At 44.7% G+C, this 24,256-nt stretch overlaps 1 protein-coding gene across 4 annotated transcripts in view; it reads left to right on the top strand.

Annotated features, from left to right (window-relative positions):
* VEGFC (vascular endothelial growth factor C) overlaps positions 1 to 24,001 on the top strand; it is a 187,202-nt gene extending 163,201 nt beyond the window's left edge. For all 4 annotated transcript variants that reach the window (XM_045019471.1, XM_045019470.1, XM_045019473.1 and 1 more), the window contains exons 5-7: positions 10,690 to 10,799; positions 11,056 to 11,389; positions 23,486 to 24,001. In XM_045019471.1, the coding sequence (XP_044875406.1) occupies positions 10,690 to 10,799; positions 11,056 to 11,389; positions 23,486 to 23,600 (559 nt within the window). In that variant the 3' untranslated portion in view covers positions 23,601 to 24,001. The remainder of the gene's footprint in view (positions 1 to 10,689; positions 10,800 to 11,055; positions 11,390 to 23,485) is intronic.
* Positions 24,002 to 24,256: the final 255 nt, after the last annotated feature.

The raw sequence follows: 24,256 nt of genomic DNA, 5'->3' as shown, positions 1-24,256 counted from the left end.
CAATTGTTTAATCATTCTCATGGCTCTTTTCTAAATCTTCTCCAGTTTGTCAACCTCCTTCTTGAATTCTAGACACAGTACTCCAGCAGCAATCGCACTACTGCCAAATAAAGAGTGTATAAGCTCTGCTTTCACTTGATATTCCCCTGTTTATACATCCAAGGATCACATTGAGCCCAAAATCTTTTTCAGTATTGCTTCCCAGGATAGTCCCCCATCCAGTAAGTATGGCCTACATTCTTTCAATCTAGATGTATGATTTTACATTTGACCATACTAAAACACACATTGTTTACTTGGACCCAGCTTATCAGGTGATCCAGATGGCTCTGTATACATCACTTGTCCTCTTCATTATTTATCACTTCCCCAATCTTTGTATCATCTGCAAACTTATTAGTAATGATTTTGTTTTCTTCCAGGTAATTGATAAAAGTCTGAAATAGTGCAGGGCTAAGACCCAATCCCAGCAGGACCTCCCAAACTACACCCACCTAATGATGATTCCTCATTCACAATTGCATTTTGATACCTGTCAGTTAGCCAGTTTTAATGTGTGTGATGTTGATTTTATATCATTCTAGTTTTTTTTATTCAAAGTGTTACAAGGTACCAAGTCAAATGCCTTTCAAAAGTTTAAGCATATTACATCATCACTGTTGTCTTTATCAATCAAACTTGTAATCTCATAAAAATACCAAGTTAGCTTCACCAGATCTGTTTTTCATAAACTCATGTTGATTGTCATTAATTATATTACATTGCTTTAATTCTTTATTAATCAAGTCCCATGTCAGCCATTCCATTATTTTGCCAAGAACGAGCTTGTAATTACCTGGGTCATCCTGTTTAGCCTTTTTAAATATTCATGAAGCAGTTGCTTTCTTCCAGTCTTCTGGAACTTCCCCAAGACATATAGATAATCAACATTAATGGCCCAGAGAGCTCCTCAGCCAGCTCTTTTTAATACTCTGATTAAAGTTATCTAAACCTGCTGATTTAAAATGGTCTAACTTCAGCAGCTGTGTATAACATCCTTCTGAATTACTATTGGAATGGAAAGAGTTTCATCATCACCCCATGAATACTTCATCTGGCTTTCCAATACAGAAGAGAAATATGTATTGAACCCTTCTGCATTTTTATTAACAATTCTAGCATTTCCATCTAATATCCCAGGGGGCAGGATAGCTCAGTGGTTTGAGCATTGGCCTGCTAAACCCAGGGTTGTGAGTTCAATCCTTGAGGGGGCCACTTAGGGATCTGGGGCAAAAAAATTGGTCCTGCTAGTGAAGGCAGGAGGCTGGACTCAATGACCTTTCAAGGTCCCTTCCAGTTCTAGGAGATTGGTATATCTCCAATTATTACCTTTTAATGGATTATACCATTGTTAGGATTACTTTTGTTCCTAATATTTTTTTTTAAAACTCCTTCTTATTGTCCTTAACTCTGATGGTCATTGATTTCACCTTGGATCTTTTTGCTTCTCTGATCAATTTTCTACAATTGCATTCTCTTAATTTATATTCATCATTAAGGCTAAGATTTTGCCAGGGATATTTTTTAGTAAAAGTCGCAGACAGCTCACGGGCAAAACAGAAAAATTCACGGAAGCTGTGACCTGTCCCTAACTTTTACTAAAAATATCCCTGACAAAATGGGGATCTGTGGATCCCCACCCTATTTCAAGGCGGGCAGCTGCAGCAAGACTAGGAGCTTCCTGTAGCAGCTCGGGGCTTCCCTCGCTGCCTCCCACTGGGGCCAGGAGCTGCTGCAGCACCAGGGAGCTCGGGGCTTCCCTCCCTGCCTCCCACTGGGGCCAGGAGCTGCTGCAGCAGCAGGGAGCTCAGGGCTTCCCTCACTGCCTCCCACTGGTTCACCCCCACAGCATCACCCCTGATGGCAGGGAGCTGGGGGGGGGTTCCCCTGCCACCTCCCACTAGGAGCTGGGGGGGGTCCCCCACTCCCTCCAGCGGCAGGGAGATTGGGGGGTTTCCCCGACTGCGGCAGCAGGGAGCTGTGGGAGCCATCAGAGGCAGTGGGGGTACCCCACAGCATCCTGCCCCAGAAGTCAGTGGGGGACCCTGCCACTCCTGACCACCATCGCTGAAGTCACTGAAGCTGCTGGAAGTCACAGATTCCGAGACTTCTGTGACCTCTGTGACTAAATCACAGCCTTATTCATCGCTATCAACTTCCTCTTCCTTCCACTTGTTATATATTATTTTTATAGCTACCTGCCTCTAAACCAGGTAAGATTTTTTTTTAACCAGTGTAGCCTTCTTTCTTAGTTGTGGCTTTTTGGGTATCTAGTAAAATATTCTTAGAATTTAAACAGAAAAAAAAAGTGAATGATTATTGGGAATTGTCTCTCTCCTACTTGGTTTGGCTCCTAATTGTCATAATTGTTTACAGCTTTTTTGGAATTAGACCTTTAAAAGTAAGTGTGTGTGTGTGTGTGTGTGTGTGTGTGAGAGAGAGAGAGAGAGAGATTACTAGTTTGGACTTGATTACAGTTGTTCTGTGCAAACAGATCAAAAGTCATGATCACTTGCACCTAAACAAGCACTAAGTTTTAGTTCTGTGATCAATCTCTGTGTCTCTCCAGCTGAGATCCAATACAAAATTCCTCCAACTTTTGGAGTTGGGAAATTGTTATCTATACATTTTAGAAATTCATAGGATATTTTAGTGCTGGCAGAATGAGATCTCCAGGATGCATCACTTAGAATGAAGTCCATAATGATAACACAGCTTTTTTTTTCCTTTACACATCATAGATAGGGGCTTAAAGAACCAGTCATCCTTGTTCCCTCTCATGATTTGGTGGTCTGTAGCAGACACCAACTAGTACTCATCTTGTGCTTTACCTGGTAAACACTGAAGTATTCAAGATCATTTGCTTCTGAGTTGTCTGCAATTCAAACAGGTAATATCATTTATGACAGAATGACACTCCTCCTCCCATTTTGCCAACTTGATCTTTCCTAGAGAGGTTATAGCTTTTGATTTTAACATGAAAATCACCACTAGGTTTCAATAATACCAGCTTAGGTTACATAAGAATGGCCATACTGGATCAGACCAAAGGTCCATCTAGCCCAGTATCCTGTCTTCTGACAATGGCCAATGCCAGGTGCCCCAGAAGGAATGAACAGAACAGGTAATCATATGGTGATCTACCCCCTGTTACTCATTCCCAGCTTCTGGCAAACAGGGACACCATCCCTGCCCATCTTGGCTAATAGCCACTGATGAACCTATCCTCAATGAACTTATCTAGTTCTTTTTTGAACCCTGTAATAGTCTTGGCCTTCACAACGTCCCTTGGCAAAGGGTTCCACAGGCTGACTGCGTTGTGTGACGAAATACTTCCTTTTGTTTTAAACCTGCTCCCTATTAATTTTATTTGGTGACCCTTAATTCTTGTCTTCCTTATTTGCTTTCTCCACATCAATCATGATTTTAGAGACCTCAATGATTATCCACCCTTAGTTGTCTCTTTTCCAAGCTGAAAAGTCCCAGACTTATTAATCTCTCTCCATACAGAAGCCGTTCCATACCCCTAATCATTTTGTTGCCCTTTTCTGAACCCTTTCCAATTCCAATATATCTTTTTTGAGATGGGGCGACCATATCTGCACACAGTATTCAAGACATGGGCATTCCATGGATTTATATAGAGGCAATATGATATTTTTTGTCTTATTATCTATCCCTTTCTTAATGATTCCCAGAATTCTGTTTGCTTTTTTAACTACCGCTGCACACTGAGTGGATGTTTTCAGAGAACTATCCACAATGATTCCAAGGTCTCTTTTTTGAGTGGTAACAGCTAATTTAGACTATCATTTTATATGTATAGTTGGGATTATGTTTTCCAATGTGCATTACTTTGCATTTATCAACATTGAATTTCATCTGCCATTTTGTTGACCAATCACCCAGTTTTGAGAGATCCTTTTGTAGCTCTTCACAGTCTGCCTGGGACTTAACTATCTTGAGTGGTTTTGTATCATCTGCAAATTTTGCCACCTCACTGTTTACCCCTTTTTCCAGATCATTTATGAATATGTTGAATAGGATTGGTCCCTAATACAGAGCCCTGGAGGATACCATTAGGTTGAATTTATGCTCATAAATAATCTATTTAAATTTCTCTTGCTAATTACTGAGGGTCCTAGCATGGGTGGATAGGTAAGTAAGAATTCATTATTAGAATAAAAATCCTTAATTACCTATCCACCCATGCTCGGACCCTTCCTCTTCTCTTGGTACCTTGATTAATTTTGTTATCAACATCCTGATCTTGTTGTAAATGAATGGTCATTAGTTCCCCCTTTTCATCCTCTCCTTTTTGTTATTGGTTTATTTCTCTCCTGACTAATGCACCCATCCTGGCTCCTACAAGATTGGAATGGGTTTTAAAAAGCAGTTGAAAAAAGGAGATAGCAATTTTTATTAATTTGGATGGGAGTTTTTCCTCATGCTGGGGATGATGAGTGGGGGAGAGAGGACATGAAAGAAAGCACAAAGGTGCCTGAGGGAGAGGCAGACAAACATCTGATCAAGCAATATTGGAAAAGTGAAGGTGGGGATTCACACCTTGCTAAACTAGTGGACGTGATAGGGTGGTGCTAAATGATGGGAGACCTTAAAGACAAAGACAAGGAGTTTGTGTTCAGCACAGTGGAGGAGGATGAGCCCATTGGAGGCTGGTGATGTGTTAGGATTGCTGAGCTAGGATGATGATCCTAGCAGCAGCATTTCTGAATGGACTTGCAGGAGCAATGAAGTTGGCATCAAGGTAAAAAGGAATGAGATAAGTATTTGAGGGATGAGATGGTGAGCATGAACAAAGGCCCTGGCAGTCTTCATAGTTAGAAAAGTTGGAACATTACAATTATTATATAGGTAGAAACAGCAAATAGTTGATACAGCCTGTATAGGTGGGTGTAGAGAGAGGCCCAAATCTAAGATGGTGCCCAGAGTGCTTATGAAAATCTGCAAAGACAGAGAAATTGCAGGAGAGGGGAAGATCAAATTATGTGGTTGACAGTGATCTGTTTTTTGTGTTGTAGACTGTATTTGTTGCAGGCATACTGGCGGAGTTCAGTCAACCATGACAAAGAGCCTGGCTGGCTCTGTTTCCTTTGTCACTCTTGCTCAGGCTCCGAATATTTGAGGGAGCAGCGGAGGCTATCTACTGAACTATTAGAAGTGTCTCACATCATTGATCTCTGCAGTTTATTAAGGAGCAGTGCTGATAACATCCAAGGGAAACCCTGTCATCTTTAGATGTAAAAATGGTGATTGAGAAGTGAGTGGTAGATCAGGGGCGAGGGGAGAATCAGACTGATTTAGGACTTGCTTGTAAGTAGAAAACCTGGTCTTGTGACATTTGAAGTTATGTTTCTCTCTAAAGCCATCATAATATTTGCTTTGTATCAAAATATCTTTTGATAGCAATATGCCTAATTAAAAACAAGCATGTATTATGTTGCAAAACATCTATGGTATTTTATAATTGACGACACCTGTGTTTCATTCTGCAAGCAGCTAATCATTAGAACTCACTCATTGTAGCTCCCTTTTACATAAGGAGTAATGTACATTTGAGAGTCAGAACCACGACCAGAACTACACTGGGAGAAGTGTCGTACTATCAGTAAACATACTTAAATGGGTTAAGGAAGGAAGATAATTAGGGCAGTTCCCAGCCTACACAAAGGGGTCTTGTAGCTTCCTTAAGCAGTTGACTGAGGATTTATCTGGTGTGTGCAGGGAAACCTCAGCTAGTATAAGGGATATTCAGAGGTTTAGCTGGAGCATAATGTGCTCCTGTGATCCCTAGGAGCTAGTTACAAGTTGGTGCAACTTAGAGCTGCAACCTTTGTTCACACACCCCTGTGTCCAACAAGATGTACTAAATGCAGCTCCTGAGCACGTATGGATAATGTCCTTAAATTATCAAGAACTGGAACTTGATTCCTTTTGGGATTTTATACAGGACACCATTAAGATGCTTTTTTGGGAGGAATTTATAGTCAAAGGCTGACATTGTCAAAGGAGTCTAAGGGAGTTAGGTGCTAAACTCCAAGCCAAAATGTAGGTCAATTCTCCATCTCACATGTTCAATGAAGAAGCAAATCATACACTGGCTTAACTCTAATTTTCAGGAAATTTTGCATTACTGTACACTTCGGTATGAATAAAAGAATGGACTTGACCTCTCAAGCACTTTCTATTGAATATGTTGTCAGCCTATAGCCTTAGGTGCAGCAAAGAATTGAGCCCTGTGTGTTTTAATTTCTCAGAACAGAGGTGATGATCACTTTTATTAACTAAATATTTACAATTTGAACAATATTCTTTACTAGGTAATGAAAGTTTAGGAGAAGTCAGAGTTGGAGTCTCAAATCTGTTTCATACTTCTTATTTAAAGCTTAGAAAACAGATTTCCACCCAGTATACAGAACTTCTATTTTTGTTTTGAATTTTACTGAAATTTACCAGATACAACAATAATACACATTAATAGCAGTAGGTTTTTATATTCAGCGACACCTTCCCAAACCTCATTCTTATTTAGACACTTCTCCTCTCATCTCCTAAGTCTTTCGTTATATTGGCTGTTTCAACATAACAAGCTGTTTTCAAGATATTCATCCCCAAATATAAACATTTCTTTAGCTAATTTGGTTCATGTTGTCCCATAATTGCCACTTACTTCAGGACACTTTTTGTGAATATTTCTTGTGAAAAACAATGCTGTAGGCTGCATTTTTCTTCATACTCTGATTTTCCCAAGTTTCTTAGTTTAGTCATTCTTATAAGTGGGTGTGTCTGCACTGCAATCTGAAGTATGATTGTAGCTCAGGCAGACATAGCTGCTAAATAGTGTAGATGCGGTGGGCTGGGCTTCAGCACAGGCTGTACATGTATGCTGAGGACCCTGGGTCTGTATTCGCATCATTCACCTCCACTGAAGCTCATGCCCCGACATCTGCACTACTGTGCCAGTGTGGGTGTGTGTACCCAAGCTGCAGTCACACCCCCAATTGCAGTGTAGACATAGCTGGTGGCATGAAAGCCCCTCTACAGCATAGTCTTGATACTAAATGCTGTGCAAAGGGGATCCATTTGTCCGTGACTCTGGAGACCATGTTCTTTGGACTCATTCCACCTGCATTGCAGGCCATTTCCATCTGTGGGCTATCACATTTTTCTCTTAGGTGATCAGATAAGTCATCTTAATAGTTCATCCTTGGCAGTTTGAAATAATGTCAAAGGGGAAATTCATTCTGTATTGTGGGCTTTCAAAGTTAATGGTCACCAGAATGTACCATTTTCCAAAGTCTTTGATGTGTGGGCACTCAAACCTATGTACATCATTTCCATCATACATTAGGCATCATCCGAGAAGTGAATATCCCCCTCTGATTTCTTAAACATTTTAAGCATTTCTTTTGTAAATTCCAAGGCCAGAAGGGACCACTGTGATCATCGAGTCAGGGCCCCCTATATAATGCAGGCCATAGAACTTCCATGAAATAAGTTCTAGAGCAGATCTTTTAGAAAAACATCAACTCTTGATTTTAAAATGGTCAGTGATGGAGAATCCACCATGACCATTGGTAAATTGTTCCAATGGTTAATTACTCTTATTTAAAAAAGTACACCTTATTTCCAGTCTGAATTTCCAGTCTGAATTTCAACATCCAGCCATAGGATCTTTCTCTACTAGAGTGATCAGCCCATTATCAAATAGTTGTTCTGCATGTAGATATTTCTAGATTGTAATCAAGTCACCTTTTAGCCTACTCTTTGTGAAGCAAAATAGAGTGAGCTCTTTGAGTCTATCACTATAAAGCATTGTAACAGGGTTCTAGCTGGGTCTAGGGATCAGCTCTCACCTGGTCTAGCATCCCCCTCTATCACTCACTTGCCCCACCGTTCCTCTTATGCTCCAGGTCATTATACAGTTTTCCCCTTCTGAGGTAACGGATTCCCACTGGACAAACTGTCCATATGCTGTGTTCTATTCCAATTCACCAGATCCTGTGGCACTTTCCCAGTGACTGGCCAAGGAACCAAGGCCCTCCTTCTACACTGGGTTCCAGCCCAGAGACCCTATAACCAGCAGACAAGGTCTGCACAGTCCCACTCTTCTCTGCTGTTTTCCTGGGCTTCTTCCTACCCCATTTCTCAGGTCTTCATTTCCCAATGTCTCTGGCTTGACCCTTCTTTTGGGGCTAGGAACCAAGATCTCATTCTCCCCTGTAGGCTTCCTCTTCACCACCTCTCTGCTCCACAGTCTCTCCCTGTACCTCCATACTGCTCTCAACTTCCAAGCTTTATACTAACCAGCCTGCTCCTGCCCAGCTAAACTTCATGGTTGGTTAAGCCTGGCTGTCCCTCCAGGTGCAGCCTGTCATGGGGCTAATTAGCTCTTTTTTACCTACTCAGGCCTTGTGTCAGGTAGACACCCCTCACAGGCATGTTTTTCTAATACTTCACCCATTCTCATGGCTCTTCTCTAAACCTTCTCCAATTTATCAACATCCTTCTTGAATTATGAGCATCAGAATTGGACAGTGTTCCAGCAGCAGTCACACCAATGCTAAATACAGAGGTAAAATAACCTCTCTACTCCTACTTGAGATTCCCCTATATATGCATCCAAAGCTCACATTAACTCTTACTGGTCACAGTACCACACTGGGAGTTCATGTTCTGCTGTTTATCCACCCTCTACCCCCAAAAAAATCTTTTTCAGAGTCATTGCTTCCTAGGATAGAGTCCCCCATCCTGTAAGTATGGCCTATATTCTTTGTTCCTAAATGTGTACATTTACATTTAGTCATTTAAAAAAAACATTTGCTTGTAGCCAGTTTACCAAGTGATCCGATCACACTGAAATAGTGATCTTCATTATTTACCATTTCCTCAATTTTTATATCATCTCCAATTTTTATCAGTGATGGTTTTTTGTTTTCTTATAGGTCACTGATAAAAATGTTAAACCGTATAGGCCCAAGAACTGTTTCCTGCAAGACCCCACTGGAAACACACCCGCTTGATGACTATTCCCAATTTACAGTTACATTTTGAAACCTATCAGTTAGCACACACATTGAATGGATTAAAAACTGACATTTATATCATTCTATTCTTTTAATCAAAATGTCATGCTGTACCAAGTCAAAGTATTACATCAACACTATAACTTTTATTCATCAGACTTGTAATCTCAAAAAAAATCAAGTTAGTTTGATTTGCATTAATTACATTACCCTTTAAATATATTACAATATGACCATTTCTGTATATAATCCCAGAGTTTGGATTCTCTGGCAATAACACAGGGCCATCCGGGGGCGGGCAGAGGGGCAATTTGCCCCAGGCCCTGCAGGGGCCCCCACGAGAGTTTTTCGGGGGCCCTGGAGCAGGGTCCTTCACTTGCTCCGGGGGCCCCGGAAAACTCTCGTGGGGCCTGGGCCCTCGGAGCTTCTTCCGCTCCGGGTCTTTGGTGGTAATTCAGCAGTGGGGGGGTCCTTCCGCCCCGGGACCCGCCACCGAAGTGCCGGGTCTTCGGCAGAAGACCCCAGGCCCCCTGAATCCTCTGGGCGGCCCTGCAATAACATGTTCAAATCTTTTTTGTCAGTAGATCAGATACTTTTGCTGCTGTTTTTGTCATAAGATCAGAGTAGTCTTCTATGCAGAGAGACCAACTCTTTGTAAAAAGTGGTTGGAATTTGTTTTCCCTATATCTATGGCTTCCCTACAGAAGTGGACTTTATGTTGAGTAATAGTAGAAGTGCTGCCTTATCTTATAACTTGTAAGTGTTCCACTGACATTTTTGCCTCCTTAAAAAGCTGTGCTATTCTAATTATATCAGCCATTAGCAAATGCTGAATGAGCTTCATTTTATCTTTAGTGGTCTAATGACAAGTACTGAATGTGAAATATTCCTCTTCAGTTTTGCAGTCTGTTGTTTAGGAAACCAAGAAAATGTTTTTCATTCTCAAATACTTGAAAATATTCTCTTTTACATTTTTAAGAGGCCCAGTTCCCAATTTGAAACATCCTTTTCTGACTTGACTTAAATCTAGTTTTCTAAGGAAATTAGAGATATCACAAAAATATCACAAATAGTCATGTATTTTCAGTTCAGGGATGGATTTTAATTCAAGGAAGTTTTCCAAAATGGAAAAACATTTCCGGCTTCAATTAGGATTAAGTGAATTCTTAACATGTTAAAGACAGAGCTGGACCAGACTTGCTGAAAACTTTTCATCAGTCATTCCAGTGCTAATTACTCACACCTTTCTCTTAATACCTATAATGCTTTAAATGAGTCGAACTGTACTTGTTCTTGAACCTGTCTTCCCAATTGGCAGCCCTCTAGTGAAGCAGAGCATCATGACATTTTTATTACGTGTACTGGACTAAATCATAACTTATGTGTAGTAGTATATACATGCTTAGATGAAATTGGATCACAAAACCCAGTATGTTTTATAATCAGTTTTTCATATATGGAAAAGAAAATAACCTATAAAGTGCAATATGCTGGTGACAATGTGAATGAAATCAAAGCTTTCAACAGTTACATTTCTAACAGGAGAATGCCTGTTATCTTTTGTATTTTTATGGCAATAAACAAACAGTGTATTTCACCATAGGTGTCACATGGCAAACAAAACTTGTCCAAAGAATCTTATCTGGAATAATCAGATTTGCAGATGTCTGGCGCAGCATGACTTCAGTTTCTCTTCCCATCATGGAGATACTGGTAAGCAGTTATATTTTATAGGATTAAATGTAGTTGTTCTGTGCTGATTTACATAAAAAGAAAACAATACACACCATGCAAATTAAACAGTTTGAATTTTTGTAATTCTTTGTTTACAGAATGGCATTTTAGATAATTAGCATGCATCCTGAGGGTTGGATTATATTTTCACTATTTTAAAATTGGATTTATCATAATTCCTTAATAAAAAAGTAATGTGTGGATTCTGAATTTTTTATGTTTGCTGTATTCCTAGACACTGCTGACGAATTCCATGATATCTGTGGACCTAACAAAGAGCTTGATGAAGAAACCTGTCAATGTGTTTGCAGAGGGGGTGTACGGCCTTCAAGCTGTGGACCCCAAAAAGAATTAGATAGAACATCATGCCAGTGTACATGTAAAAACAAACTTTTGCCTAGTTCCTGTGGTCCCAACAAAGAATTTGATGAAGATAAGTGCCAGTGTGTATGTAAAAGAACCTGCCCCAAACATCAGCCACTAAATTCTGCAAAATGTATCTGTGAATGTATAGAATCTCCAAATAAATGCTTCTTAAAAGGAAAAAGGTTTCATCACCAGACATGCAGGTGAGTTAAATGACTAAAAGATTCTGTAATCCAATTGTTATAGCACTGGACAGGGACTAAAAATGTTGGGTTACCTTTGCCATGTGTGAGGGTTTACGCCCCCGGTAGCAGGGCAGTACGGCCTAATGGCCAGAGTCTATAGAATCGCCCCTGGTTGCAGGGCAGTATGGCCTAATGGCCCAGTATGGCCCACTCCGCCGGGCCCTGGCCCGCGGCCCTAACAGCGACATAGGACCTTGCCACTGGCTCAGCGGAGGGGTCCTACCGAAACATGCTGAGGCTTACCAGGGCAAGGTACCAGTCCGTCACACCCCACCCCAGGTCACTTCCTACCAGCTTGAGAGTTGGGGTCTCCCATGAGTCCCTAGCTTCTCCGTGGGTCTCCGGGTCCGTCGCCTCCTCGGGCACCTCCCAGAGTAGGGCTTCACACCAGTCTGGAGAAGCTTCAGTTCCCAGCAACTGCCAGGCTGGTGGCTGGTTCTCCACAGGACCTTCCCAGTTAGGTCCTTCCCCTGCGGCTGCCAGCCCAGACTGAGCTGAGTTCCCTCCTTTTATACTCCCAGAGCACTTGGAGCATGCCCAGTACAGCCGGGGCGGGACTTCCGCCATCAGAGCTACTGGTCTGACGCTGCTGGGGCTAGTGCAGGGTGGGGCTACCCCGTCATACCATGGAATTACTTTATGACTGAGAACTTTATGATTTGCCTATCTGTAAAAGGATAGTCTGATGGTTAATGAGTATTTGAAAACCACATTGAGATTCTTGGATCCTATATTCACTGTGATTTCAGGTAGAGAAAACAGCCAAAAGACCTACTAAAAGAGTGTCAGTTCATGTTGAGACATACTGTAAAACCAAATTCTAGACTATTTGTGGTCCTTAAAAATCCCAGTGTACTTTTCACTAGAGCTGGAATATTCACAGTGTCCTAGCCAATATCCAACCTAATTGCCCAAATTATCCTTTAAAATGGGATTCTGGTCAGCAAGCAGACTGTACATTTGATGATGTTCATGTTCATATTGCATACAAGATTTTTCTCTTGGCTAACCACTAAATTTGGAAATATTTCACAATTCTGAAAATCAGTTTTTCTTCTGCTTCCTACATCATCACTATCAATTAAAGTGCAGTGATCTGTCATGTAATTTTGTTGAGGTAATTAATTATTGCAGGTATATATAAGGCACCTGTCACTATCGTATCTTGTTTGGCTGCTTTGCTGAAACACTCTTAATTCTGCAGTGTTGAAAACAGTGAAGCCTTGTTTCTTTTTTGAGTGATTACACATGTGCATTCCACAGTAGGTGTGCGTGCTTGCCCTCTGCACCGGTACCGGAAGTTTTTCCCTTAGCAGTACCCATACTGAGGGAGCACCACTGCAACCCCTGGAGCTGCGCCGTCCCCCCACCCTCAGTTCCTTCTTGCCGCCAGTGAAGGTGGTCAGAACTTCGTGCTTCAGCTCTGCTGCAGCCTTTCTATTCCTTAGTGGTACCGTTCACTACAGTTAGCTGTTTTCAGTTGTTAGAGTGCGCTTGGGGCATGCCCCGTGCCCCAGGTTTCAAGTCGTGCAACTCCTGTCGCCATTCCATGCCAAGGAGTGATCTGCATGCTGAGTGTCTCCGCTGCTTGGGCGAAACTCATGTGAGTGAACGCTTCAAGATCTGAAGGTCATTCACACCACGGACTAAGAAGGAGAGGGACATCAGGCTTCGAGCTCTCCTTATGAAATCAGCACTGGCCCCAACTCCGACGCATTGAGCAGACTTGGCACCCGGCACAGCTCCCCCTCCAAGAAGCAAGGAAGGGGCTCCGCCTCGCAGTGGCACCGAATGAAGGAAAGAGGAGAGGCTGGTCCTGCGTTGAGCAGCCCTCGGTCCCCCCGGGCCCAAAACCTCCAACTCGTGCTGAGAGGAGCAGCCCGGCACTGTCCACACATGCGTCTCCTGCGGCCAGGATGCCATTGACACCGAAGGCTCTACAGGCTGCATGAGACATTCTGAGCCTACCAGCACCCGGGGGGGCACCGTGATGGGCCCTCGGTCCCGTGGCAAGCTGCCACTGGGTGCTCATCAGACCTCCCCAGCGCGGCACAGCTCCCACTCCGAGGACTGCTCCCTCCCTCGTTCAAAACACAGTGGCCAGTCAACTCACGCCCGCCCTCGATACCAACCAGGCTAACCGGTTTGCCACCCGGGCAGGACTCTTGGGGTCCCTCCGTGCCATGCAGTAGCAGGCGCAGGCACTGAGACAGGCGCCAGAGACGCTGCTCCTCCTCCTCCTCGCGGCGAAGTTAGCATAGCCGATCTCGGCGCAACCAACATCGATGCTGACGCTCGAGTTCCCACTCTGCCAGATGTTGCACACGGGACTCTCCTTGCGATTCTCCGGCATCGGAGCTCCCAGCGCCGAGGCGAGTACCGAAGCAGCACTTCTGATGGGTCCCAGTCCCGCGGAAGACGGCGTCGCAGGCACCATCTTTCCTACCGCTCCTATGGGACCGTGGGCTCGACGGTGACCTCAGCCTCGGCATCCAGCCGCCCATCTCCGGGCTGAGCCAGACCAGCCAGTGCCACTGAGCCCTCAACTTGGACAGTAGCAAGGGGCCCCGTGGCAGGTCATTGTGGCCACCAATGCCCACCCAGACAGGAACCCGCTCGGTGGCCAGGGTGTCCCAGGCTCCATCAGCCTCTCCACTTCGGCCTAGGGACAAATTGGCAGGTCATGAGTTGGCAGTTCTGCGCCCGGACTCCGACCTGGGGGTCGATCCCCTGGGTGAAAGGAGGCCCACGGCTCCGTGTCAGCTCTCTCTCCGGTGCTGGTTGACACCATAACGGCACTCCCGCCCTCTCTCCCGCAAGAGGATTTTAAGGCGCATCAAGACCTGCTAAAGCGGGTGGCATCCAGCCTCCAACTGCAGGCCGAGATGACGGAGGGCCCATCCAACTCCCTCTTTAATGTACTGTCTTCCTCGGCCCCGGGCCATGTGGCACTACCCCTCCACCAGGGGATAGCCAACATCTACAACACCTTGTGGCAAACTCCCGCCTCCTTGGCGCCGATTTCCAAGAAGGCTGAGAGGAAGTACCTCATGCCAGCCAACGACTATTCTCACCCGGCACCTAACTTGCTAGTGGTGGAATCTGTGAACCACCAAGAGCGACAGGGCCAGCCCACACCCACTCCCAAGAACAAAGATGCCAGAAGACTGGACTCCTTTGGTAGGAAATTTTATTCCTCTGAAAGTTTCCAGCTTAGGGTTGCCAATCATCAGGCCTTGCTTAGCCGGTATGACTTTAACCTATGGGCTTCCCTGCCAAAGTTCAAACCTCTTCTCCCAGAGCGGGAGAGAAAGGACTTTAAGGCTCTGGTGGATGAGGGGGCGACGGCGGCCAAAGCGGCCCTTCAGGCAGCATCGGACGTGGCCGCCCATTTGGTGGCGTCTGCGATATCTATGCACAGGGTGTCATGGCTCCTCCTGTCCGGGCTATCGGCGGAGGCCCAGTCCCTCATGCAGGACATGCCATTTGATGGAAAAGCTCTGTGCGCAGATCAGATGGACATCAGGCTGCACGGGATGAAAGATTCCCGTACCACTCTACGTCCCTTCGGCTAAGGACAAGGCAAAACTGCAACCGTTGGCTCAAGCAGCAAGGAGCAGATATGAACCCCCGGTACAAGAGGCCGAGAGACCAGAAGCAACAGTCCCGCTCTGCCCTGCAGCCAGGGCCCTCTAAGGGCAAGAGGCAGGGAAAGAGGTGGTTTTGACTATTTGCAGGGGGCACCAGAGGGGAGAACGGGGAGACCCCCCCCCAATTAATAAAGTTTGCGTTCTGCAATCGATTGTCTGCCTTCCACATGGCATGGTCCTGTATAACTTCGGACCAATGGGTCCTCCACGCCGTTTCCAGGGGCTACACGCTGCAGTTCAGCTCACCCCCACCCAACCACCCCCCTCCCTGATGGGCCCAGGGGACCCGGAGCATGCCCACCTCCTAGGGCAGGAGGTGGAGTGTGTACCAGTAGAATTCCAGGGCAAGGGTTTCTACTCCCGATATTTCCTGATCCCAAAGGCAAAAGGGGGCCTCAGGCCCATCCTGGACTTGCGGGATCTCAACCAGTTTCTGGTCCGCATGGTGTCCCTGGCCTCTACTATCTCCTCCCTGGACCCAGGGGATTGGTACTCGGCCCTGGACCTTCAGGACGTGTATTCTCACATTCATATTTTTGAGGGGCACAGGCACTTCCTCTGCTTCCTAGCGGGGTTAGACCACTACCAGTTCAACGTCCTCCCGTTTGGCCTATCCACAGCACCCAGGGTTTTCACAAAATTCATGGTTGTGGTAGCGGCCTACCTCAGATGGGAGGAGGTACAGATCTTTCCATACCTGGACGATTGGCTTCTCAATGGCAACTCTCGGTCCCAGGTGGAGCTGCTCCTGTCCACGTGTCGATCTTGGCCTAGTGGTGAACGAGACCAAGTCAACGTTAGTTCCAGTGCAGTGCATAGAGTTCACTGGGGTGCTGCTGGACTCCTCAAGGGCCACAGCCTCTCTCCCACTGAGCAAGTTCGAGGCCCTAAAAGATCTCATCGCCTCGGTCACGGCTTTCCCGGTGACAACGGCAAGAGCGTGCCTTCGGATCCTGGGGCACATGGCGGCATGCACGTATGTGGTCTGCTATACCAGGATCTGGATGAGGCCCCTCCAGCTCTGACTAGCCTCCCAGTTCTCCCAGGCCTGGGACGGGCTAGACAAGGTTCTCATGGTGCCGTCCCCGATACTTGCCTATCTACAATGGTGGTCTTACCTGAGCAATATGATGCAAGGGGTTCCCTTTCGGGAGGTGACCCTATCTTTAGACCTGGTGGCCAATGCATCAGCCTTGGGCTGGGGAGCTCACACAGGGATCATGCAAACCCAGGGGATGTGGTCGACCTCGGACTAGTCCCTCCACATAAATGTCAAGGAGCTCAGGGCGATATGGTTGGCATGTGTTGCCTTCAACATGCACCTTCACGACAAAGTGGTTAGAGTCCTGACCGACAATACTGCCGCGATGTACTACATCAACAGGCGAGGCGGGACTCATTCCTCGGCCCTCTGCCAGGAAGCCCTGAGCCTATGAGATAGCCCACAATATCTCCCTGAGGGCATTCCACTTACCAGGCATCCGCAATACGCAAGCCGATCACCTCAGCAGGGTTTTCTCCCCCCAGTACAAGTGGTCGCTCCATTTGGAGGTCACTCACCATCTCTTCCAAGAGTGGGGAGCTCCCCAGGTTGACCTCTTCACAACCCACCAGAACTGGCGTTGCCCCCGGTTCTTCTCCGGGGAGGAGTAGGGAGGGGCGTGATCTCGGTTGCCTTCCTTCTGCAGTGGTCGGGACAGCTTTTTTATGTTTTCGCACCGTTTCCCCTCATCAGCAAAGTCCTGCAAAAAGTAAAGACAGACAAAGCGCGTGTCATCCTTATAGCCCCAGCATGGTCCCACCAACACTGGTACAGGACCCTCCTGCACCTCTTGGCAGCCCCTCCGAGGAGGCTGCCACTTCGCCCGGACCTCCTCTCAGGATGGAGGCTGCCTCCTCCATCCCAATCTGGCCACGCTCTACCTGACAGCATGGCTGCTCAGTGGCTAGACAAGGAGGAGGGGAGGTGTTCAGAGGAGGTCAGGCGGGTCCTCCTGGAAAGTAGGAAGCTGTCCACGCGCCGGACATACCTGGCAAAGTGGTCCAGATTCTCCAGGTGGGTGGGGGATTGGGGTGCCTCCCCATCGTCCGCACCACTCCAGCTCAACCTTGAGTATCTTCTGTCCCTTAGGACCCAAGGGTTGGCACCCGCCTCTGTCAGGGTACACCTGGTGGCTATATTGGCCTTCCACCCGCCGGTGCAAGGGCACTCTGTTTTCTCTCGTTCTATGACCTCCCGCTTCCTGAGGGGTCTTGACCATTCATTCCCATATGCTAGACCCCCTGTGCCGCAATGGGACCTAAACTTGGTGGTGTCCCACCTCAAGGGGCCTCCCTTTGAGTCCTGGACTAAGTGTTCCTGGTCTCATTTCTCATGGAAGGTAGCCTTCCTTGTAGCAATCACTTCGGCCCGTCGTGTCTCGGAACTAAGGGCCCTGACATCGGAACCCCCATATACGGTCTTCCATAGGGATAAAGTCCAGCTTCGCCCTCATCCGGCATTTCTCCTGAAGGTGGTCTCCACCTTCCATATGGAACATAACATCTTTCTTCCCATGCTCTGTCCTAAGCCTCATTCCTCCAATGAGGAACGCCGCCTTCACACACTCAATGTGCATAGGGCGCTGGCCTTTTATCTGAATCGGACGAAGCCATTCAGGAAATCCTCGCAACTTTTTGTTCCCTCGGCCGAGCGTGTGAAGGTGCAACCAATCTCCACCCAGCGTCTTTCCTGCTAGATCACCTTGTGCATTTGCACGTGCTCTGATCTGGCAGGGGTTCCCCCTGCCACCGATCATCAGGGCGCACTCTGAGGGCTCTGGCCTCATCGGCTGCCTACGTATCCCATGTCCCTATCCAGGACATCTGTAGGGCAGCTACTTGGGCCTCAGTTCACACGTTTACTTCGCATTATGTGATCATCTCCCAAACTAGGGATGACGCCAGGTTCGGCAGGGCAGTTCTGCATCCTGGGAACTCGTAACTCCTGCCCACCTCCAACACATATAGTTTGGAATCACCTACTGTGGAATACACATGAGCAATCACTCGCAGAAGAAAAGACAGTTACCTGTTCCGTAACAGGTGTTCTTCGAAATGTGTTGCTCATGTCTATTCCACGTTCCGCCCTCCTTCCCCTCTGTCGGAGTTGTTCGGCAAGAAGGAACCAAGGGTGGGGGGAGCGCACAGCTCCCCTTATAGTGCGATATAGAGGCGCCAGTCCAGGGGTCACAGCGGTGCTACCCCAGTACGGGTACTGCTAAGAGAAAAACTTCGGGCAGCAGTGGACGTGGCGAGCACGCACAACTACTGTGGAATAGACATGAGCAACACATCTCGAAGAACGCCAGTTATGGAACAGGTAACTGTCTTTTTTAAGTAAAGCTAAGCAGATATAACTCAGATAACACTGCTTGGAGAAACAAGATCACGAAGTTCATTAATAGTAGTAATAATAGTAATAGTAAATATTCATAGTATGAGATACATATTTGTTCAGTTACCTAAAACCATTGACATGGTTACAAAATTAACATTTTAATTTATTTATAAATATTCTGGCAGCACCTAAAAGGCCCCAAACAGCACTGGTGGACATAGAATAGAATATGGATCCTTCCCTGAAGATTTTAATATCTAAAATGACAAGACGCACAATCAAATATAGACAAACATATCAAAATACAGTTCACATGGTACATCTCTACTCCCTCCATTTTATGTTCAGCAACAGCTCCTGGCCACTCCTCGTCCCTGACTTAATAGGAAATAAGGGCAATTACCACCAGGCATTTGGCATCCAGTAGGATGGGGGCTAGAGGTCATCAGTATCTAGTATAAATTCCTTCTGGGGTGCATTGCAAATTACACTTTGAGTTGTGGTCCATTGCAAATTACACTTTGAGTTGAGTTGAGTTTGCTGGTAAGAGAGACATTTAGTGATCTTCTCCAGCCACAGAATGTGCCTCTTTAGTGGTGTTATGCACCAGAAAACAACATTAAAGGTTTAAGGTTGCAAAGTCAAGCACTCAAAAGTTAGGAAATGCCAGAATTAAGTTTGCCTGTGCAACCCCCTTGTGCATGTGCATTATGATACAGTCTTTAATTGTAGTCACATACTGTATTTTCCAGAGGACTCCTGCCTTGTTCAGTGCACAAGCTGGACGGTGCTCAGTTAATGAGCAGCTATTCAATATTTTGTTTTCTCCTCATTGTCTAGTGCCTTATTTACTGCATACCATTCAAACCCTGCTCTGAAAACAGTTATTCACTTCCTCATGTGCTTCTCTATGGTGCTCTTCACTATAGTATTCTAGTGCTTCCGAACATTTCTGTAAGGAGAGGAGCGGGAGGTGGTCAGAGTCCCAATTACCAGTCTCTCTCCTCCACATCTGCAGTCCTAGTCACCTTGCCCAGTCAGTCCCAGTTCCCCACTCCTGGTTCCTCACCTGACATTTCTTTCCCCACCTCCACTCCCTGGCCCAGTCTCTTTGTCCAATCAGTCCCAGTTCTCCCCCCTACACCTCCTTGTCACATCTGTCTTCCTATCCCTCACCCAATCTCAGTATTCTCCCAGCCAACTAGCTCCCAGTATCCCACCCAGTTTCCCTTCCCAGCTCTGTGTCCCCACCAGCTCCCAGTTCCTAATCTGCCTCGTTGCCCAACAAGTCCTATTTGCAGCCTCTTCCCCCCAGCTCCAGTCTCATTGCCCACTCAGTCCCAGCTTGCCTCCCCTCTGCAGTCCCAGTCTCACCAGATTCCTTGTCCCAATTTAATCCTTTCCCTTCCCCTTGCTTCAGCTTTGGGTCCCTCTGCACTTTAACCAGACCCCTCCTCTATGCTGCCTGGTACAGGAGATTTGGGCTTCCTTCTCTAAATTCCACAGCCTAGGCCCAATCTCCCAGCTCAGAGAAGCTGGAAGCAGCATTTACAGGGAAAGTCTGGCTTTGCCCTTGTAAAAATGTAGACTGGAGCAGGTGGGGATGGTGGCACATGAACAGTCTGGTCAGCACTAGGAGTTGTGAAAGGACCAAACATGCTTCATGAGGACAGAATCTTCTGAGATTTTAGTTGTTCTCTTCTGGCAAGACTCTATTGGGCATGTGCCTGCTATGATTTTTCTAAAGCTTGTAACTTGGAATGATATAGGCAGAATATAATGGGGATGGCAAAAGGCACATCCTTGACACAAGGTGATTCCCCCGGCAAATTGCTAGGACGGGTCGGCAACCTACGGCATGCGTGCCACCTTTGGGGCCACTGGAATGGGGTGGGGAGGGCTCACAGGGGGGCTGTCCACCCTCCAGGGGAGTTCAGGGGGCGGGAGGGGGGAACCTGGTCTGGGAAGCAGCACCTGGGCACGGCTGGCCCCTCGGGTCTATAAAGGCTCGTTGAGATTTGCCCCTCAATGAACCGAGGGGCAAGGGCGGGGGGAGGGGGCACAAGGTGGAAGTTTCACCTAGGGCGCAAAATATCCTTGCACCGGCCCTGCCCCAGGGGGTGTGTTCATCCCAGGTTAAGAACCACGGCACTAAATTGATAAGATCTGCATTTTAATTTAATTTTAAATGAAGTTTCTTAAACATTTAAAAAAACTTGTTTACTTTACATACAACAATAGTTTATAGACTTATAGAAAGAGACCTTCTAAAAACATTAAAATGTATTACCGTCACGTGAAACCTTAAATTAGAGTGAATAAATGAAGACTCGGCACATCACTTCTGAAAGGTTGCCGACCCATGTGCTAGGACCTGCTCCAAAGCATGGGGATATGTAGAGCTGCTTGAAAGAAAGGTCCCCAGAATTTTTTTTTTTAACATAGGGAAAAGTTTTTTGCCCCTAGCCTCATTCTCAGAAATGGCTGAAGCATTTTGGCTGAATTTTTCTGAAAGAGTCAGGTTGAGGCAGACACTTGACGCATAAAATCAGTCCAGATGGTTAAAGTTTGACAGTTATAAGCAACTGATAGCACCATCTTAGAATGAGAAGTATTGCTCAACCTTAACAATAGGTAACAGTATCAACCCCATCTATAACTAACTGTTCTTCCCTCACACTCTTACCTATACAGACTATCAGCATAGCTAGGTTCCCGTAGTTATGCCAGAAACCACATAGCTTAGATACTGCCAACAATGATGGAAGGGGTTTTTCCATTGGGATAGGAACACTACATCCCTAACCAATAGCAGCTACACCGATGGAAGAATTCTTCCATCAACATTGGAGGTTAGGTCACTATAGCTATATTGGTCACGGTTGTGGATTTTTCACACCCCTGACTGACTATGTTGGCCTAACTTTTAAGTGTAGACCAGGCCTAATGCCAGATTGTTTTGATGAGAGCAGAGAGATCTGTGGGTCAGATGAAAGCATCCAGATGGCAGTATCCAGTCTGTTTGACAGCACTTATGTACTTTTTTTTTTATTTATGTTGCCCAACTGCTTTGCTAGGGTTAGGCATCCTGGGAAATACAACATCCAAATAGGTAAGTTTTTTGGCTTTGCCTTAAAGATCAGTGCCTCAGATGGTATGACCTTCTAGTGGGATTCAGACAAAAGCTTTGAAATCTTTAAATGAAAGGCACTATAGAAGGACAAACATCATTGTAACATACAGCTCCGAAAGAAATTCTACATCCACTCCACCCCCATTTTTGTATCCACAGAAGATTAATTTTCCAAGTCCAAACTTATTCCTGATTCTTTTTTTGCTGGCACTATCAGGGATGGTATACAGGAGGATAGGTGCATTTCTATGAAAGAGCCACATTATTTTGGTTAGGGGTCAGCTCTGCCTCTTTCTTGCTTCAGCATCCTCAACACCTTTCCAACACTAACACCCCCACCCCAAACTGCAGGTGTTGTATATTTTATAAAATGTTTAGCGTGTTTTACAGAAATTCCATGAAAGTTGTTACATTTTTCCGAGATAGCTCTAAAGTTTGTCCTAAGTGACATGATATAACATGAACCTTGGAATTACATAAAACCTGCTAATGAATCAGACCACTGTGACAAATTACACTGAAATATCTGAACAAGATATGGCTAGTCAATAACTACCATAACTGCTGGGTCTTCCTCATTCTTTACTGATTTCTTCATATTCATGTTCATTGGTTTAATTAATTGGCTTGCATTAATGTAACTGTAATCCAGGATCTCATTTTATAAACACATTACTGTAAAGTGGCAAGTCAATGTCCAAAATAAGCATGCAATGTGCTAAACCATCTGCAATGATAATTAGAGTACGCATAGTCTAAAACAGAAAAAATTGCCTGGGGAAGAGAATATTAAAAGTACCTCAATAGTATATTGTGTAGTATCTGTAAACAGAAATATATATAGCAAGAATTATTACAATAGAACATTATATCAGTATGTTTCATAAAACACAGACACATTATTTAAAGACAAGTTTAAAATATAACTGTTGAAACTTGAAACATATACTTTTCCCTCTTGAGTCGCTGCCAATGTCTGAAAAAGCCACAGACTAGTACTTTGTCTCCATTACACACCAGAGGTTATTTGGCATTGTTATTGTAAGGTTATTTTAGGTCAAGCTGTTAAAAAAAAAATGAGGTGGGGGGAGAGAAGCCAAGGAATTAGCTTTGTACAACTCCTTGTATAAGCAAATATCCACTAATGAGGAACATCTTGTTTATAGATATAATCTGTAGTTTAATGATCTATTTGCATTAAAGTTATTTCAGTTAATATTATTGTTATTGTTACCCTTTCTTCTCCTTTAAAATTTACCATATACTTATGGGCCTGGATCCTACAATAAAAATCACACAGTGCAATATGGCAAACAGACTCCCACTGAACTCACTGGGGATCTGTGGAAGTATATGGGTTTTCCCTGTGCAGTTCTCAGTGCAGGATCAGGGTCATAGTATAGAAAATCTATCTTTTCTATTACGCAAATAGCTGGTAAATATACAGAAAAAAATTAAGCATTCTGGCCCGTAACATCAACTCGTTAGGGAATGCTGGCTCAAGCTAGGAGACATTCAGTAGTGGCATACTAAACAGGGTTGCCTACCAGAAAAAAATGTTAGAACTATTTGCCAGAATAATATACCAACGTATACTCTAGCTTAGAATGTAATTAGAGCTGGTAAGTATTTCAAGAGAGTATTAATGAATATTCATATGAATAAAACCACAGAGTCACCTCAGCAGTATTTGTAACCCTATTTATTTGCTTTTCATTGCAAGACAGTTCACAGAAATATTCATGCACATATGTAATATGTTATATATCTTTATAGGATTTAAGTGTTCTCTGGTATAAGTGTAGCATAAGTGTACATAGTCAGATGTATATTTCTCTTTGATTCATGTGCCTGCCCCATTTTACCAGTGGCTTTTTGTTTCCTTCCTCCAGCTGCTACAGACCACCGTGTACAGTTAGAACGAAACGCTGTGAGCCTGGATTTTATTATAGTGAAGAAGTGTGCCGTTGCGTACCCACATATTGGAAAAGACCACTTATTAATTAGTGAAGAAAGCACTACTTGCCATTTTGGTGTACATTTTTCCATTAAAAAACCAACAGCATTAACATTGGAATTAACTGTGCACCAGAGACCCTGTGGGATTCACAGAGACAAACACGTGCTTTTTCCCCAAGAAATGTGGAAAGCACATGTAGACAATAATGGGGCTCATGTTGTGTAAAGAACTCACTAAGGACTTGTTTTCTGCCAATGACAAAACAGCCTTGGTTTTCCTCCTTGTGATTTTTTTTTAAAAGAGATAATGACTATATAATTTATTTCCACTAAACATTGTGCAGCATTCCTGTTTATAGCAGTAACAATTGTTAAAGCTCACTGTGATCAATATTTTTATATCATGCAAAATATGTTTAAATAAAATGAAAATTGTATTATATACTGGTGAGAATGTTTAATTGATTATTTTATGACCCAGTCTGTACAAACCAACCACAGCTCAACAACGTGAATGGTGGTTCTTAAAATAGTTTCTGGAAATCCAGAGCTAGAATTCCTATCCAATAAAAATAAGTGATTTTATGAAAGAAAGTGTAAGTGAGACAGCAGTGAACTTTTTTGTATCTGCTTAAAATATCTAGGCTGAGCTATTAAAAAAAAAGTTATATTTACAACATCTATGTCCAGTGATATTTTACTAT

The sequence above is a fragment of the Mauremys mutica genome, chromosome 5, assembly GCF_020497125.1.
Source record: "Mauremys mutica isolate MM-2020 ecotype Southern chromosome 5, ASM2049712v1, whole genome shotgun sequence".
In the NCBI taxonomy this organism is placed as follows: domain Eukaryota; kingdom Metazoa; phylum Chordata; order Testudines; family Geoemydidae; genus Mauremys; species Mauremys mutica.
This window is presented reverse-complemented; position numbering and strand designations above follow the sequence as displayed.